Consider the following 18,543-nt stretch of genomic DNA (forward strand, 5'->3'; position numbering starts at 1 on the left):
CCGGTGTGACTTATATATGTTTTTTTCTTCTTTATTATGCATTTTATGGCTGGTGCGACTTATAGTCCAGAAAATACGGTACCTGCCTTCTAAAAGTTCACATTTTCAAATTCAAGTTTCACTTGAATATTATCATTTATATGGCAACACGCTTGATACATTTGCAATTTGAGCTATTGCTGGTGTAGGGAGTGGAGAATGCTATAACTCTAATAAGTTCTCTACAGCTCACTGACACCATTTACCCCCATTTTGTACATGAAGCTTTCTTGCATACAAACTCGTGATCTAGCTCTTACCTGACCACTTTGTGAACCAAGCTTGCAGTATTGGTCTCATAAAGCTTAAAAGACAGCTAAAAATATCTTCCCACACTGGGCAATCTATACTGTGCACCTCTTGAAGTCTCACTTGTGAGCTCTCCAGATCATGCTTTGTGCTATTCTGTATTCCATCTGAAAGAGGCGAACTGGGGCGCAGCATAGTTGTGTGATGGTGGCAATAATGAGTTAGATTTTTGATCATGTGTTTTTATTTTATATATGAAGGTCATCAAATTCATTGAAGTGAAAGCCAGATACATTGCTAGGCGGCACTTAAACCATAGACAGCTCATTTGCCTTTCTACAAATGAGAATATGAATGAATACATGGCTCTGATTAATACATTTATATGAAATACAAATGCAAATGAAAATGCTCCTTCCTACAAAAAGTTGATTTCACACTTGTGACATATTTTACAAATGGATCTCTATGGAACTCACGACTCAGGAAAACATGATAATTGACTTAAAGGATGAGAGTAGGAGCAGAAAAGCCCATATTTGACTTTAGTTGCCAAATTAAAGACGAGTCATCTTCAGTTCTAATATGATTTTATGGCATTTCATACTGGCTTCTCTGGTTTCATATATAAAATACATTGCTTATTTCATTTTGATATTCAGAAGTGAAAATTAAGCATTAATGGTGGAGGTTTAATATTGGCTGTTATTTTTTCGTGTGTCTGCATGTCCATGTCTAGGTGGTGAGGTGACCAAGCCAAGGTTTACTCAGTACTTCAGAGGCAGTTTATCTGGATTGACCATCCGACCAGGCAAGATTGAGAGTCAAAAAGTAATTTCCTGTCTGCAGGCTTGCAAAGAAGGACTGGACATCAACTCCCTTGAAAGCTTGGATAAGAACATCAAGGTACACATACAGAGGGCAACAAGAAAAGGCAGTTTAACAAGTTCCATTAACAAGTTCTCAAAAAGAACCGGCCTACAGTTATTTGTTTCTAGAAGTCTTTGGTTTTCTTGCGATAGAATCATACTGTATTTATCATATTATAATATAAGAATGAACTAGTCACCTATTCCAATCGGTCAGGTTCGGTCAGTGAATTATTTTCAAGACGCTGCGCAATCTTTTTTGTTTTAATTCACTTTACATACACCTAAGCACACAGACTTAGAATGACTTCCATGTATGTAATACTTGCAAAGCCAGTTGCCAAACGGCACAACTTTCTTGTTCGTCTCTTATTCCTTCTTTGTCCCTTCTTTGCACAATTTACACGATGACCCTAGTGATCAGACGGAGACACTACAGTTGGATAAGCCTTCAAAAATTCAACAAGCAGTAGCTAGTTGTTAATCATTTACCCCTGAATGCATGTCCATGTCCACAGTGCCCATAATTTCCATAGTTGCACAGTTTAAACATTGTCTATTTTTGTACCATAGCCACAAAAGATTTTATAGGGTTCACAGTTGCACAAATATTTGTTCTTCTCTTCTCACCACATAAATAAAACATTGACGGCATACTCAAAGTTGGAGAGAAACAAAAACTCTTGTCACTACACACAAGATGTGACAAGCGTCACCTGGGACGTGAGAATGATGAGTGTAGAGAAGTTTACCTTAAAACCTTCCTTACTTTTTCAACTGCCATGATTCTGTGTGTGGCTTAGGGACGTCATCTGGCTAGCCTGTAGAGGGCTGGCACAGCATGATGAGAACTAAATAACAGAGAAAGAAGGGATAGAGGAAGTGAAAAGAAAGCAAGTGCAGCTGCAGAAGTAGATATAAGGACGATGGCAAGAAAGGAAACCTATGAGGAGGAAATAACAGGGGAATAGCTGAGTGTGAAGACCCCCATGGTGCTGCTAAGAGCCCAAAATCACCAGACCAGCAAACCATCTTTCAAGGAAGATTGGCCACAAATAACTATGTTCAAGTTGTGAATGCAGGAGAGCCAACAAAACTATTGGTCCATATTGCTTTGCTTTTTTTTTTTCACTTCTTTAAAAAAAAAAATCATGGATGTCAGTTTACTCTTTTATAGTTCCTCATGAAGTTCCAAATGAAATTTAAGAGCATCTGCTTCAAGTTCGTTGATGACTAAGGTGTCCGCAGGCTTCAATTACACTGTTTGAATGGTCCAAAACTTCAACCCATCAATGTTTATTCTCTAAGGAAGCAGCCATTCCAATCATTATTCAATTCATCATTCTACTGATAAAAGCCAAGGTAAATTGGTACATTTTCATTTTCTGTTCTTGGTTTTCCAGACTTTACAGATCATTGCTGTCAAAACATGAACAAGGTTCATATTAAAGGATAAAATAGAATATTGTGTGTTTCAGGGAACTGCAGTTTGCATGCAATCCTACATACATTTTCTTTCTGTATCATGGTGAGACAAATACAACTAAGCATTTTCTATGTCTAAATGTGGATGCTATTAATGGTCACTGACCCAATTGACCCCGTTCCTCCAAGTTAATCTCAATATAATTCTTACAGGTCTTCGGCCATATTCTTCAACTGCATTTGAAAATATCAGCTTTGCTTTTGTGATCTAATGCTTCACTAGCCCGGAGTGACAGTTCTAACCTTTATGCCATTTTCAAATGAGTTTTAGCTCAGAAACACTCGAGGAAAAAGGAAATGCGTTTCATTCGATTGTGCCGTCACACTAATCATCATTTACATGTGTTTGTGCGTGTGTGTTTGTTCTTAGTTTCACTTTAACCCAGCTCAGTCAATCCTGGTGATGGAGGGAGAGGATTTAGAAAACATGAATGTTGCCGTGAGAAAGGTCTCCTACATAAACTCTCGACAGTTTCCTACTCCAGGAGTGCGACATCTTCGCATCTCTACTACAGTCCAGTATGTATAAGAACATTTTTTCCTTTTCTTTGAGTTGCCATCACTTAATGTACCTCCATTTCATTGGGATTTTTGTACCCATTGAAAACTTTTTATTACAAGCTCTCAGATGTTCTGTATGCATTAATGCAAGCCATTACTTCTGCTATGCGTTAATACAAGACGGATAGTACTACCCAACTTCTTTTATTAACCCGAAATCTCCCTTTTTACACCTCTCTCTTCTAACAAAACTCACTGTTGAGCGTATGTGCATGCATATTTTGTTTACTGCAAAAACAAGAGGTCAGATCAGCTCAGCCTTTTCAAAATGTATGTCTTTCAGAAAAAGTATATGTGGAAAAGCCCTGCATTTTTTCATTGCATTGCTTTTCTTGTAGTGTTTGTAATGTCATTTCTGTTTAAAGGTGAACTTGTCTAATGATGTTGACACGACTGCCAATGTATGTTCCATTGTATTCTGCACAAGACAGATTCTTCTCAGTTACTTGTTTTCACCATGAACAAATTAGCAGTCGCCAGCTTCCGTAGAGAGTATCAATCCACGCAAATAAACAGTTAAACAATTCGGAATGACTCCAAATTCAATTATGTTTCTTTTAGCTGATTTCTAATAACGGGAAAGTAAAGTAATCAAGGCTAATCACCAGAACAGTTGTTTTAGAATCCCTTGTTATATTTCTTTATAATTAAGTTGGACCTCCTCCAGGTTCGTGTTTCAGCTCTGCTAAGCAAACACGGCATCCGACCCACTGCATCATTGCACTGCCCTCAGTCATATCACACACGCACACACAAACACACACACAGACACACACACTTGCACGGTTTCCCTCAACAAAAGCAAGAAGAGATCAGCTGGTTTTTGTTTATAAAAAAACAGCTTCAGAAAACTGGCATGACTGAGAGACAATATTTATTTTCCCATTCAGTTGTTAGGCAGGAAAATTAACGGATTACTTTGACATTTTAAGATAACTGTTTCCCTCAGTTACTGGAATGATAAATGAGACATTTAGACACCTAAAGTCATGTCATCCAAATTCTTACAAATGGATTAGTCAGAGAACAATCATTCATCTTGTATGATTGTACTTTCAGGGACTGAAATGATATACAAAGTTTTCCAGGGCTTGAACATATTAATTCAGAAATATGATATCATCCAAGCAAGTCATTTCAATATAATAGAGTAATTATTGTCATCAGTAAGTGTATCATTATGATCGACTTCCAGTTTTTATTTAAGGTTTAAAAAGACATTTTACCATGAAATATTACAGCGACTTCATTCTCATGCAGTTGTGATGGTAAAGGAATTCCATCCATGATTAATTAATTAAAATTATGGTCTTATTCATGAATATTTCTGTATTACCATATAAATGTTGTACAAAATGAAGTTATTACACATAATAAATATAATTCCTAAAGACTAGACACAATAATATTGTGAAATATTCCTGTTGACTGTTCACTATTTCAGATCTATTCTAGCGCTATCCGATTCTAATTAACAGAAAAGTTTTAACCACCTACTAAGTCTGCACTGTACTCCATTTTCAGTCTATCTGACCCTTTAAGGGACATCTGAGGATATAATACAATACTTTTTGTCGTGTCTGTTGAATAGACTGTTGAGAGCTCACACAACTGTGTCAAACCTTAAGATTTGTGAATCACTATAGACAAAGCAGTCACGCAGCTAGCTGCTTGACCACTGGAGAAAATATTTATGAATGACTACAGTGTGTTGTTAATATTATTGAATAACTGCACTTTCTAGTAAGGGCCTGAGATGTGATGTGTAGATCAATAATGACATATGGATACCTGGGCTAACAGATCTTTATGCTCCAATCAAACATCTCAAGTAAATATATTGGCACATTGGATAGTGCAGTCGTTTGAGATAATGTATGTGCAGGAATACGGAGGAATGAAAGGGTCCTGAACTATTTATTAGGAATGTGTCTAAAAGTTAAACGGTAGGAACTTCTTCTTGCATGATGCATAATCCTATGGGCGCATCATGCTGCTGGTCAGTCACTCAGTCTGACAGTTGTTTTGTTTGTGGAAAATAGTAGAGTTGTGGCAACACAACGAATCTTGCAAACACTTCAGGATAAATCACAATACAAAACATTTATGATGAGGCTAAGAGAAGACTGTGTTGTTCCCCCGGTGCTGCAGGCAAACATTATCCAGGTACAGGGGGAGGAAATGTGGAGCTAAGCACTCTTGCTGTGGGAGGGGTTGAAATTAATGAATACGGTTATGAAATCAGTAACGAAATAAATAATGGACGTGCTTCAACAAAGAGCTGCATGACGAGCTGGGAGTAATAATACTGTAGATGTATTGATGAGATCATTTCACATAACCCAAAAAACTAGATTTACTCAGGTAAGGCTTCTTAAAGAATTAAGCAGTAAAACTGTATTACACTTTAGATTAGATGTCATACAATACATGAAATTCAAATTAAAATGTTAAAATGATTCCTGTGAGTTGATAAGCAATTAAACGACTCTACGATTTTTTTTTTTTTTTTTAATGAAATTACTACTACTCCACCCTTTTTGGTCATTTGGTGTTCATTGTGTGTCATGTAAACCCATTGTGGACTGTTTTAAGCATTTTAGATGTGACATTATACCAGAGAATACCTGCTTGTTATCATGCGCCGGTTTATCGAGCGGAGAATATTGGTGCGATTAGACATATCGTTTGTCAACAATCCTATAACAACGAGGAGTTACAACCAAGTGGACCTGCAAGCTGTCAGATGATGGTTGAATGCATCCTGGAAGAGATATTGAGACAGCTGGCGCTAAAGTAATTCTTTCAAGTATTAAATCAACAGTATAATAGCATAAATAACTGTATAAATAAATAAATACATAAATAAATAGAATTCTTTACAAAGATTTGAAATAAACTAGTTTTTGTACCTTTAGCAGATGCATTAGGGGTATTTCAACAAAATATCTGTATCAGATCAGTACCTGATTAGTATCCTCTCACTAAACTTTTTCTCTTGGTTCATTCATAGGTGTTTTGGTGAAGACACTTGTCTCACCATCCCTGACATTGAAGCAGTAGTAATGGTGCTGCAGCCCAGCAAGCCCATGATAACCATCACCGGATTAGAAAGACAGAGTTGGCCAGCTTCTGACCTCAGGGGGCCGAAAGGTGTTAGGCTATTCCAGCAGCTCCACATCATCAGCACGGTCAACAGGGGAGATGCTGCTGACTATAACACAGGTAACATACTGTAGTGTCAAATGTGATATGCAGCAGTTTTTAGAGACTGCGAGTTTGCACTTAAACTTGGAGTCTCAGTTATGTATCTGTTAGACTATATATGTGAAGCTACTATAACTTTTTATAGAGGTATCAGGAGGGGTGTATGTGCACAGATGTGGACTTGTCTTTACACCAGTAATTAATGGTGTGCAAGGAGGAAGAGGTTTCATCGTGATGACACAGCACATCAATTGACAGAGATGGAATGGTCAGAGGCAGCACATTGGACAAGCAACTGTTTGCACTTCTGAGGTTCAGGGTAACAAATACAGGCGCCGGCTTCCCACATTCCAAAATCACGCATTATCAGTTTATTGAAGACTCTAAGATATACTGAGGGGTGAATGTGAATGCGAGTTTGTCCAGATATATTCCATGATTGTTTGTTGCCAAAAATCAGCTGGGATGCAGTTTAACCTCAACTCCAATTAGGACGAGTAGCAAAATGGACGGATGAAATTGACAGAAGATGTCATTGGGATTTTTCATGTTGAATGGAAATTGATGCTAAATGTGCTACAAATCAAATCTGAATAACTTTTGAACCTAATTACACAGCAAATTTCATTCAACCCATTTAAGATGTGGCAGATTTATTTATTATTTATTTATTTCTTCTTAAGCTCCATAAGATTCTAATTAGAAAGCATTTCAGGCTCATTTTTGCAATGATGTAATGACCATAAAAACAGTTGAAAACAGAAGTGTATACACTGTACTGTCGTTAAGCAAGAAAGTTATAATTTGAGGTTTTTAATTGATTAGCTAGTTTTCTCAAGAATTTGCAAATTTCAGTGTCTGTTGATTTGAGATGGATTTGAAGAATTTGATAGTAGTTATTTTATAGGCATACCCTCACCATACTTGATAGTCGGAACAGTGTTTCAAAGGCTCACATTGTCTCCGTAAAAATACTAAAGGTCACTGCGGTCACATAGTTCAATCTTTGTTTAGTCAGGCCATAACATCATCAACCACAAATCATTTGCCTTATCAATGTAGGCAGCTACAAATTTTAGTTGAGCTTATAGATTTCAATTTCGACAAAAGATTTACTTTGTTGGTTGGCTTCCTATCAGTCCATGCCGATATATGATTGACTTCACTGTGAATCATGACAATCAAAACAAACTTGAGCATTAATGGATTCCATGTTCTTACTGAAATCCAATTTCCTTGTAGACGTCAAAGTTCAGAATAGACTACAGACTCATCTGATAGGTAGCCCGCAGTCCATCTCAAACTTCGGACAAACGCTTCAGTTGCTGCAGAAAACTCCTCAAGTGCATCTGTTTACCAAAGCATATCTTCAACAACAGGAAAACACAAACAAACTGGTGTGTGTCTTTGTATCCCTTCAGCGAAACGATTACTTATTGATAAATGTATTATCTCTGTTGGTATTTACATCTTAATCTATCAAAAGGACAACGTTTAAAATATAATTAAAACAACAAAGCTGATAGTAATGCAAGGTTACGCCATGGTTTTTAGCAGCTGAGGATGCGAGTCCAATTTTCTCAGCAGTAAACTGTAATTAAAGCTAAAAGTTTTTGAATGCAGATCTGCTTGCTCACTCCTGCGGCAGCACTTTACAGGGCTCCCCCCAGGGGACACAGGTTAGTCTACATGAGCTCCTCCACTTCTAATACACCCTCACAAGTACCGGTGTCAGCGCAACTTGAGACCTGTGCCGACCGGCTGTGAGAATCACTCACCAAAACCATTGAAAATTGAGTATTTAAATCCTCTTGTCCCTGACCACCACGGCAGGAACATCCCGATTTGGCCTGGCCCAGAGCTAATTAAGAGGAGATAAGAGTGAAGGAGGTCTGAGCCCTCTATTGTGAATAATGCAGTGAGGGAAGCAGAGCAGAAAGGAGCATCATGCTTTAAGAGTTGGTGTAGTGGAGCTCTCCCTGCCAGTGAAATAGAACCGGCAGCTGGGGAAAGTGATTAGCTGGAAGCCAAAGAAAGAAACAGTTGGAACGAAAGAGGGTGAAGCAGAGTGAATGTGCCGGGGACACACAAGTTGAAGTTCCTTAATGAGCCGATCTCATTTTCTCATGAAGTTTAAAGGATTCAAGAAAAAAATCATTTTAAAGCCTGGCAATACATTTCTTTTAGACCCATTTAATCATTCATTGTCCTCTTAGTTGCTTTCCATGTCATTCATTTACTGCAGACTTGGCGCTGCTTCATTTTCCTTTTCCATCTCGGAATATCTTTTCAAGGCTTAGTTGGATACTTTTTCTCAAGGCCAGCCAAGGACCTTAATTCATTAACTCACATAATCAACATTTTGTCGCTGTTCATACCCTTGCCTCAAAGTCTTTCAGTACAATTTGACTTCAACAGTTCCTCATTATTTCCTTCAGCCTGGCAAGTTTCATGCCACTCGTTCTTCTTTGTAGGCCACATGATTGCTGTTTTTCCACTGCACATTACAGACTAAGCCCCCCAATCTTTGTCCAACTCAATGATACCTACTTTCCTGCATAAATCCTTCATGAAATGTAAGTCAACAGTAAACAAACTTTTCTTAAATTAATACCACACTGTGACTTTGCAGTATTTTACTGAATCAACAAAAGGTGGAAAAATATGTTTGTGTTGTGCATTGTTATGTCTTTTTTTGCGGGGGAGTGTGAAATTCAGGTCATTCCAAAGGGTCCATCTACTTTTTTTGCAACTGTATAAAAAAAAAACCTTTAAAATTTGTTATTGAAAAAGGGAAAGTTTCCGATGACATCTTTAACTTGAATGGCAGCTTAGCTTTGGAACTTCCTGGATAAACAGTACATCTCAGCAATTTAAATTATCAAGAAGAAAATAATTAATCTCATTAAAACTTGTTTAGGCAAAGGGAGTATGTATGGGGGAAATGATGTGAACAAAACGGCTCTCTGATATAGAAAGCTAAAGGTAGTTTTAATACACAGGCTAACTATGATGCAGGCCTTGGTTCGGAGGAAATACTGGTGCAAGACACAAGGCAATGACCGAATGACATCTATGACTGAAAATGTGGAAATGCTGCTGTGAAGCACTTTGCAGATCAATTAATGTCCAGATTAGATGCTGCCTGTCGCACATCCCCCAGCCTAGACTTTTCTTGCATGTCATCCAAATTGATAGACTGCAGTGCAACGATAGTTTGATATATTGATGTCTTTTGTGATGTCATGCACAATAGCCACTGAACATGCATGCAACATAAATAAGATGCATTTTTTTTTTCTTAAATTAAATTACAACTTTTTACTACAAAGGGATTTAATTAAAAGTCAGCATTTACACCAAATCATCAATCTGTTTCGCTCACTCATCCCCTATTCTCTGCTTGATCTCTGTTGACCCAATCAAACACACACACACACACACACACACACACACACAAATACACACACTGTTATAAGCTGCTGGAGTAACGAGTCCCCTCAGACAGCAATCGCAGTCTCACTTCGAGTCTAAGTACTTGCATCATGACCCAGCGCTCTTCCTCACTGTCTCCTCCCAAGAGTGAGAGCAGCTTTGCACATTTAACAGCCTCTTAAGACACTATGTGTGCGCGTGCGTGTGTGTGTGTGCCACAAGTAATTGGTGTCATCATCGAGGAGACACTGTGTTGCAGTTTCTGCTGTTGGTTGTTCAGAATGTGTATGCACCTCAGAGGAAAACCGCAATGGAGAACGACAGAAGCACACCAAATGTGCAAATTATCCTGTCATCAACAATCTATTCAATTATACAGTAGGAGTTGTGTCAAAAGTTCACATGATCTAAAAAGCTGTGTGTGCGTGCGTGTTTATTTAGAGCAAAGACAAGGACGCCTGGAGCAGATCATTCAAAATTTGGACTACTGCGACATTCTGGTGTTGGGTGAAGAGTTGAGGCCTGACCAGGAGTCACTCCAGCTGCAGCGCAGCATTCTGCTTGGAAAACACCTAGATGCCACTAATTCCACATCTGGGATGTCCGTATATGGTTAGTTACTATTAACTCTTAGTATACAAGGTGCATTAATTTCTCTGAATATTTCACAGCTTCTCAATCAATTTGGATATCGTAGAAATTTTTTATTTCATTCATTTTATGTCAGTTCAGCAAGTGAATTTTGTATATTGTATATTATACAGATTAATTAAATAAGTAATGAGTAATATACCATGAGCCACTTTTCAAATTATAAACAACATTTAATGTAAAATACAAAAGCTGATTTAACATGATTAGCACTCATGCATTACTATTGTTTTATCTTTCTCTCAGGCCGTGGCCAAAACCATAAAGTGTCTGTTGTTGGTTGTTTTTTTCAGGTTATAATACTTGAGTTTAACTTTTTGGGATTAAATTACTGAATTTATGCTTTCCACGATATTTGGACTCAAATTTATTGAGACGCAATGGCTGTGTTCTTTTTTATGCTTTATATTTTGTTTTATTACAGGGAGCATTCAGATTTATTTTCATGTGTCACTGTAGGTGTGGAGTCCATGGCTAATTATGAAAATGTGATCCGAGAAGTGCGTTACTACAACTGGCGACCAACGCAACTCACAGAGAGAAGGTTCCGTCTTACATGTTCAGAGCTCAACGGACGCTACACCAGCAATGAATTTAACTTGGAGGTCAGTCTAACGACAGCTAGCCTGATCATTAATGAGCGAGAGAGCAGCCAATATTCACTGCCTGCACATCGGAATCGTAAAAGTAACATTAAGTTAAAAATCAATGACACATTCTGTTAAAATGTGAACGACTCTGCCATAAAGTTACTAATTGGGTTCTGAGGCTTGTTCCACTTAAATTCGCTTTGTGCTTTATAGCCGGGATGTCAAACTCATTTTCTCCCCAGGCAATAATAGTGTTATGGCTGGCCTTAGCGAGATGCTTGTAAATGAGAAATGTATAAATGTACTGCATCTTCTGCTTGTATTATTACATAATTGACTCATGTTTTGCATGCTATTCATTTTAGAAAAAATCTATTAGGAACTTATTTAGGCAGTACAATAGAAAAGTTAGATCAAACCGTGTATGTAGTTATTTTTCTGTTAACCCAAAGCTTGGAGTTAACAGCATTGATTATTTCTTATTGTAACTACTGAGGTCTCTAAATTGTCCTTAGGTGTGAATTTGAGATCATGTAAAAACTGAAATCAACTTTTGTCTGAAAGCAAAATAATATACGTATTCTGTCTTTTCACAGGTGAGCGTACTCCACAGTTCAGAGGTGAAAGAACACGTCAGTCAGATCGCGCCTCTACCTCAGCACATGAAATTAGTTCACCATTCAGCGATGATTGATGAAATCTACCCTGCTCATAGCTCAGGTAGGAAAACATATTTGAAATGCTCTGCGTGTCATCGTCACCAACTTGCATCTAGTATTTCTCATTTTCAGTCCTGTTCAGTCCTGACTTTCAGATGTTTGTTTTTCTTGATATAGTCTGGCTGTTTCATTCCCTGGTTCAATATAATGGAAGGGAAATGGACTACAATTTGCAATACATTGGACTTTTTTCACTTGTACTAAATCTTTGTCTCACTCTTAACTGTGTCTTTCCCTGTTATATGTTCAACACACATTTAAATTTGAAAAACAAAAGGAACAGGGAGTGAGGTTTTATGTAAAAAGGTGACCTAGTTTTAAATAATTGTGGACATGAGATTGATAGGGTGCGCAGGCAACAGTGTACGCCAACTCAAAATATAGAATAAAAATAGTTGACCTTTGTCAATTAACACTCGCAACATCTACAACAGACTGAAAGACAAGTGCAGACAATTCAGCTTGTATTTTTTTTTCAAACCAATGTACCTCTGCAGTATAATTATGGTGTGAAGAGATTTTCCAAGCTGTTTTTTCACACAATTTGACATAGTTAAAAATCAGTTCGACTTTGTAGTTCCTTATCGGATTGTTCATCAGATTGTTACTCTCATTCCGCGGAAAGTGGAGAGGCACAGCCGAGTGCTCTTCAGTCAAGAGAACATGGCGAGACATTGGTCTTATTCTGCCATACGAGGTTTAATTATTCATCAGACCCCAATGGATTCTACTTAGTACTGCAGATATCACAGCGCTAAGTGTGTGCATGCCTTTGTGTGTCTGTGTGTGCCGGTGTGTTTTTCAGAGGCTAACACGACAAAAGAAAAAGGTCAAACAAAGTGGGCAGTAATTGAACTATTGTATATGAGTAAATAGTATGTAGTCAGTAGATGTTAGTAGTCAGAGCATGATCATGATTAGTGCATGTGGCTGTTTCAGGAGGAGTGCTTTATCGTGTCAGTGAACTCAATTCAAAACAGGCAGCAGTTTGTCAGATAGAGAAAAGAGGCTTTTGTTGTGCAAAAAGTAGCAGTTTATAGTCTGAAAAATACGGTAGTTATGAAACTTCTTTGTTTGTGTCTGTACGACAGTGATATGCTGCCTCCGGGGGCCAAATCACGCTCAAGTTGCGATTTATTCATGATGCACTAACTGTTTATTTAGATGTTATTTTATTCTTGCATTGTTATATGTTTCATAATGTACAATATTAGTGACTGGTATTTCTTTATTGAAAAAAAACACCAATTACAAAATGATTTTCTTTTAGATCACAGGTTATTGTCATTTCATTTTGCTGGGGAAAGATGATTTGATGTTTGTTTTAGTTCTGAGCATGGTCACAGAATGGACTCATATCTTAAGGCACTGCTGCATCGTACAGCATAGCCTTGTACACTAAACTGAATCTGTTGCAAAAACAGGATGACTTCCATTATTCTCTCATTTTGGAACATTTTTCTTTCTGTGCAAAATGAGTGAAATTGAATGGATCCATTCATTTTCATAAAACGGTTATTGACTAAAACATCTCCACAGGAGGTTCCAATGTACAATACGTACAAAAGAGTAAATGGAAGATTCAGATACGCCTCAAGACCAACACATTTATGGGGGGGAAAAAAAACCCACTATGAATCCAAACTCGAGTAAACATGGTACAGACCATTAAATATGATGTATGGATATACGCTATGGCACGTCCTCGTCCATCATTAAATAAACATAAAAATTTCAGATGACGGCCAGTGGAGTAATGCAGAGGTTGCCCTCATTTAAATCAGGGGGGGGGGGGGGGGGGGGGGGAGTCAGCCCAGGCCTTGTAATTGTTGAGTATCTGTAATTGGTGTTGATGCTTATTTACATATATATATATATATATATATATATATATATATATATATATATATATATATATTCAATTAATTCAATTAATTCAATATTTAATATTCAATTAATCGTTTTGCCCTAGGGTGAATCTAAGTGTGCCTAAGTGTGTCTCTTCATGCAAAAGTGTGAGCTACTTGCCCTTGCATGAATTATGGGGCCATGAAAGTCTTTAGTTTTTGGGTGGGATTCACAAGAAAGTGAAATAAATGATCATCTGAGGAGTGCTACAAGTGCCTGACTCATAACAAACACACACAGTAACAGCAGCAGTGGGATTGAGGCCAGATTCATAAATGTTATGCTCTTTCAGAAGGGTAAAGATCTGAGCATGAGAAATAAACATTTTAGATCAAGAAGAAAACTGTGTGTCTAGTTGTTGTTGTTGTTGTTGTTGTTTTGAGTATACTATTGAAGAAAGTTTATTCTGGTTTTGCTCCATTTTTGTTGCTGTGGACTGCACAGCAAATAGATTTTAAGGTTGGGCATTATTCTACTTTTATTGATTATTAGTACTTATTTTACTTATTATACACATAAGATGCCGTATACTTTAAACACAGTGTATCTTGACTTTGTTTTACATTATTTAAACCTTAAAGACTTTGATGCAAATATAATTAACTTTGTACATTTTTATGAGCTTTTGCATCCTAGAATTTATAACAGGGGTCCTAACTTTTATTTAGTCATAAACTAAATACAGGATATTGGTTTGCCTGCTCACTTCTGTGCATGCAAGCGTGGGTTCAACTCCCACTCAGTGAAAATGTGAATGCCAGAGTAAATGGTTTTCTCTCTAAATCCAACATTTGCTCTCTAAACGATTTCAGCCGAAGTCTGCTTTAGCTCTCTTTGACCCTAAAGAAAATAAGTGGTATGAGAAAAAAAATAGGAGGATATTTGTTATCATTTTAAACAACAAACAAAACAGCCTAACTCACAGCTTTCTCTGTGTCTACGAGACAAGGCTAATGGGATTTTTTTTTTACAAAATTGTGGAGTGGCCAGGTTGCTTGTTGACATGTTGTCCCTGCTTAATTTAACTGTGCATTTTCCCCTGTGACTTTAGTGACATATTCTCTCCTAAAATCACTCTCAAAATAAGTTTCATTATTTTTTTTAATTACACATTTGGACGATAAGGAGACTGACTGTGGCTCTTTTTGTTTTTTTCCCACTCAGAATGTGGTCAAAGTCTGCTAGTTGTCCATCCCTGGAGTAGGAAACAAGGGATGGATGGATTAGTTGCAGTAGCAATCATCTGCTGAACGTTCTGTTGGCTCCTTGGCCAGAACTCGATGTTCAAGCTTTTTCATTCATGTCTTCTACATGCATACCTGAAATACGGCTGTTTGTTTTTTAATATGTTCCAAGCACCCGGCTGTTGACCAGTCCAGGCTGTATGCTGGCTTTTAGGCCAACATCAGCTGGGCTAAGCTCCAAAATATGATAAAATATGATGAAATATGGACTATCCGCACTTTAGGATTGTGTTTGCCGTCTGTCATTATCAGGGGTCCCGAGTGCCGTCACAGTGGTCATTGTGATGTGTATCGCCGTCCTGGTGGTGGTGGTGGTGTTAGGCATCTACCGCATCCATCTAACCCACCAGCAAGAAATCAAGCTGTCTGAGACGACCAAAGAGGAAAACGGGACCTGGGACGACTCAGCCCTGTCCATCACCGTCAACCCGATGGAGGTATAGTAAATGGAGAAAAATGGTTGATAACGCTTGGAGAAAATACACGGAATAGGACTGCCATTGTAATGAAGTAAAAATGTGCACCTTTTTACATCACAATTTAAAAGGGAAGCGATCATTTATAACTTTTACAACTTCTTGGTTGTCATTTAGTACCTGCTTCTCTCAGAATCTGCAGGATCCCCAGGCCGTGGAGCAAGAGGTGAGTGAGGAAGAGGATGAAGATGAAGAGGAGGAGGATGATATCACTAGTGCAGAGTCGGATGACAGCGAGGAAGAAGTGGACGTCCAACTACCCAGGATGCAGGGAACGAAGCGTCTGAACTGGGACAAAACAATATCTTATTGAAATTCTCAATCAGAAACATTCACATGATCAATATGGCTGTAAGAAAACATCAAATGATGATGGCTGACACACACTAAAACAATCAGGTAGACGTAGAAACTTTGTGGTATTGAAAAATGATGTAATATCGCCCCCCACTGGATTTAATTACACCCGGCCTAACACCTAGCACATAATGTAAAATAGAAAAATAAAAACAAATTAAAATTTTACAAAAAATTGAAATACAACTAGATTTAATGTTAATAGGTACAGTAAATGTCATTTCACTACAAAAGTCACACAATTTAGCAAAGCTTAATGAAACAAATTCTGCAAAGATTTCTGATACAAAATAATGCAAGTGGCTAAAATTTATATTATTATTTGGATTTTTGTACAATGTGTGATGTAGCCATCTTTATCTCGGCCCTTGCGGCAAAGTCAGGTGATTTTACTGAAATAGCATATTTTCAATGGAACTCTAAAAGTAACACACAAAAAAAGATAGAAAGGTACAGTGCAGTGTCCAGATGTCATGTTAAACTCAACAAGGGATTCGAATTTTGTGTTTTGGGGTTACGCGGTGAATCCCCATGGTACATTTTTATACACAATCTTGTAAATAGAGAGTACAGTACCGTAAGTGATTTCCCATCTAAGCCTCTCCATCCTTACCCCAAGCATACAGACTGCACCCAGAGAACTTTCTCTCCACTTGTACACAACAAATATCATCATGCTTCATTTTCATATGCAGATGTTAGAATCTTTACTCTGCAGAAGTAGTCAGTGGCGCCGCAGTCCCTTTATGTACATGTCAGCTCAGTGTTCAGTTGGGTTTGTTTGTTTGTTTGTTTGTTTGTTTGTTTGTTTGTTTGTTTGAGTGTTTGGATGTATCACTATCTCCATGGATACCAGAACTAAGTCCATGCAGCAAGCTGTACATATTTTCAAAAAGAAAGCAGCCTTATGAGTTGTAAATGTGCACCGTTATGGGCAAAACAATGGCAAAAAGCAGCACACACTACAAACAGTGTTGCGGGATTTGGCAGACAATATGGTGGAAAACACTAAGGTAGGATTCAAAGAACTTTTTTCATATCAACATACATGAAATGGCTACAAAGTAGAACCCAAGGTCCCTGATATAGACCAATAAGCACCCAAAAGAAACCTATTGTATAAAAGAGAATATAGTAGACTTTATACACACACACACACTCACGCACATATAGGACTGTCTCAGAAAATTCGAATATTGTGATAAAGTCCTTTATTTTCTGTAATGCAATTAAAAAACAAAAATTAAATTAATAAAAGGCTTGCATTAATTCAGTTGATTTGTAATGAATCCAGAATGTATGATATTTTTGTTTTTTTAATTGCATTACAGAAAATAAAAAACTTTTCCAAATTCCAATTTTCTGAGATAGTCCTCTATATATATATATATATATATATATATATATATATATATATATATATATATATATATATATATATATATATATATATATATATATATATATATATATATATATATATATATATATATATATAGTGACACACAACTACTAGGAAAACCATATCTTTGTTGGTTTTTTTTTTCTTTCCCAATATTTCATTAACCTCAATGAAGAAAACACCAATATTAGTTGAGCACAAGTAGTAATATATATTTGGGCTATCCAATAGGTGCTGCAATATAAAATCTGATCCACTTTGACATGCAGTCTCATGTGTATTGACACAATGGATAGCAATAGATAAAAATATGTCTCATCAACGAACACAATAAGGAGGGAAAATATTGATCAGCCCGTTGGAATTTGTGTTCTGCGTGGTGTGGTCAAGGTTGAGGTTAACGACACATTGATAGCACTTTAAGGGTGAGCTTTAAAAAGGAAGTCGACCCAACCCAATTGTCTTTACAATAATACTATGTTGTATGCCCCCCCCGTTAGTTTAAACACAGCCTTTTGATTACGATTCCATTGTGAAATTTGAGTCCACCTGTATACTGAAGCTGAACTGTGATATCTTAGTGTCATTTTTGGTTGACAGTAAGTGGCAAAATGCCATTCCTTGGAATGGAGTTAAGAAAAAAAAAAGTATATATTTTGCTGATTAACTCATATTTCATAGACACAATATTTATCAGAATGTTGTGTTTAGCCTCATACAAGGAGCATACAACATTATTGTGAAGAGAAATTTGGGGTTGACTTTTGCATTAAAAAAATTAAAAACAATGGGATAATCATGACATTTGAATATAATAATAATAATAATAATAATAAAACAAAGTCCCTCAGATGGTTTCTTGTTTTTTTTTTTTCTTCTTAGCTGTAACTCACCAACACAGAGTTATTGTCTGTGTTAAATGAACACCCTAAAATGGAGTATGTGTATACTGTAGCACAACTATATGTTCATGTAAAATACATGTTGTTTAAAGGTTTACCACATTAGTCTCGTGAGGTCATCTTTTCACTACCTTACTCATCTGAAACCTTTCGGTGGGTTTTTCCATCAAGCCCTATTGTTGACCTGATGTGTTTTAGAAGAGGAGGACAATGCAGTTAACATGGAAACCTTGTATATTGTGTAAAACGTTGTTTTATTTATTTTATTTCTTTCTGGACTCTTTTGTCTGTTTTGCTTTGGAATGGTCAGTCACTACAGCACTTTCTGTAAATTGACCAATAAAACCCTGTTTTGGAATCTAGCCATCAATTTGCACATTGATCTTTTCGTATCGTATCATTAGATTTCCATCAATTTATTTACAATAAGAACACAATTTACACATCAC

The 18,543-nt window shown here is 37.1% G+C and overlaps 1 protein-coding gene and 1 long non-coding RNA gene across 3 annotated transcripts in view; one reads left to right on the forward strand and one right to left on the reverse strand.

Moving 5' to 3' along the window:
- LOC148395199 (calsyntenin-2-like) overlaps window positions 1–17,170 on the forward strand; it is a 140,178-nt gene extending 123,008 nt beyond the window's left edge. The window contains exons 10-17 of the mRNA XM_088381016.1: window positions 1,028–1,194; window positions 3,013–3,161; window positions 6,217–6,428; window positions 10,287–10,457; window positions 10,956–11,101; window positions 11,683–11,806; window positions 15,210–15,394; window positions 15,567–17,170. Coding sequence (XP_088237142.1) covers window positions 1,028–1,194; window positions 3,013–3,161; window positions 6,217–6,428; window positions 10,287–10,457; window positions 10,956–11,101; window positions 11,683–11,806; window positions 15,210–15,394; window positions 15,567–15,746 — 1,334 coding nt within the window. The 3' untranslated portion in view covers window positions 15,747–17,170. The remainder of the gene's footprint in view (window positions 1–1,027; window positions 1,195–3,012; window positions 3,162–6,216; window positions 6,429–10,286; window positions 10,458–10,955; window positions 11,102–11,682; window positions 11,807–15,209; window positions 15,395–15,566) is intronic.
- Window positions 4,061–15,717, reverse strand: LOC148395201 (uncharacterized). 2 transcript variants are annotated; one of them, XR_015859464.1, is made up of 2 exons: window positions 15,554–15,717; window positions 4,061–6,417 (listed from the first exon to the last, which is right to left on the reverse strand). It is a non-coding gene; the product is annotated as an uncharacterized LOC148395201 (long non-coding RNA). The 2 variants fall into 2 exon arrangements; XR_015859465.1 differs by having other exon boundaries at window positions 4,061–7,759.
- Window positions 17,171–18,543: the final 1,373 nt, after the last annotated feature.

This window comes from Syngnathus floridae, chromosome 7 (assembly GCF_059516105.1).
Source record: "Syngnathus floridae isolate MCC-2025c chromosome 7, RoL_Sflo_1.0, whole genome shotgun sequence".
Lineage (NCBI taxonomy): Eukaryota > Metazoa > Chordata > Actinopteri > Syngnathiformes > Syngnathidae > Syngnathus > Syngnathus floridae.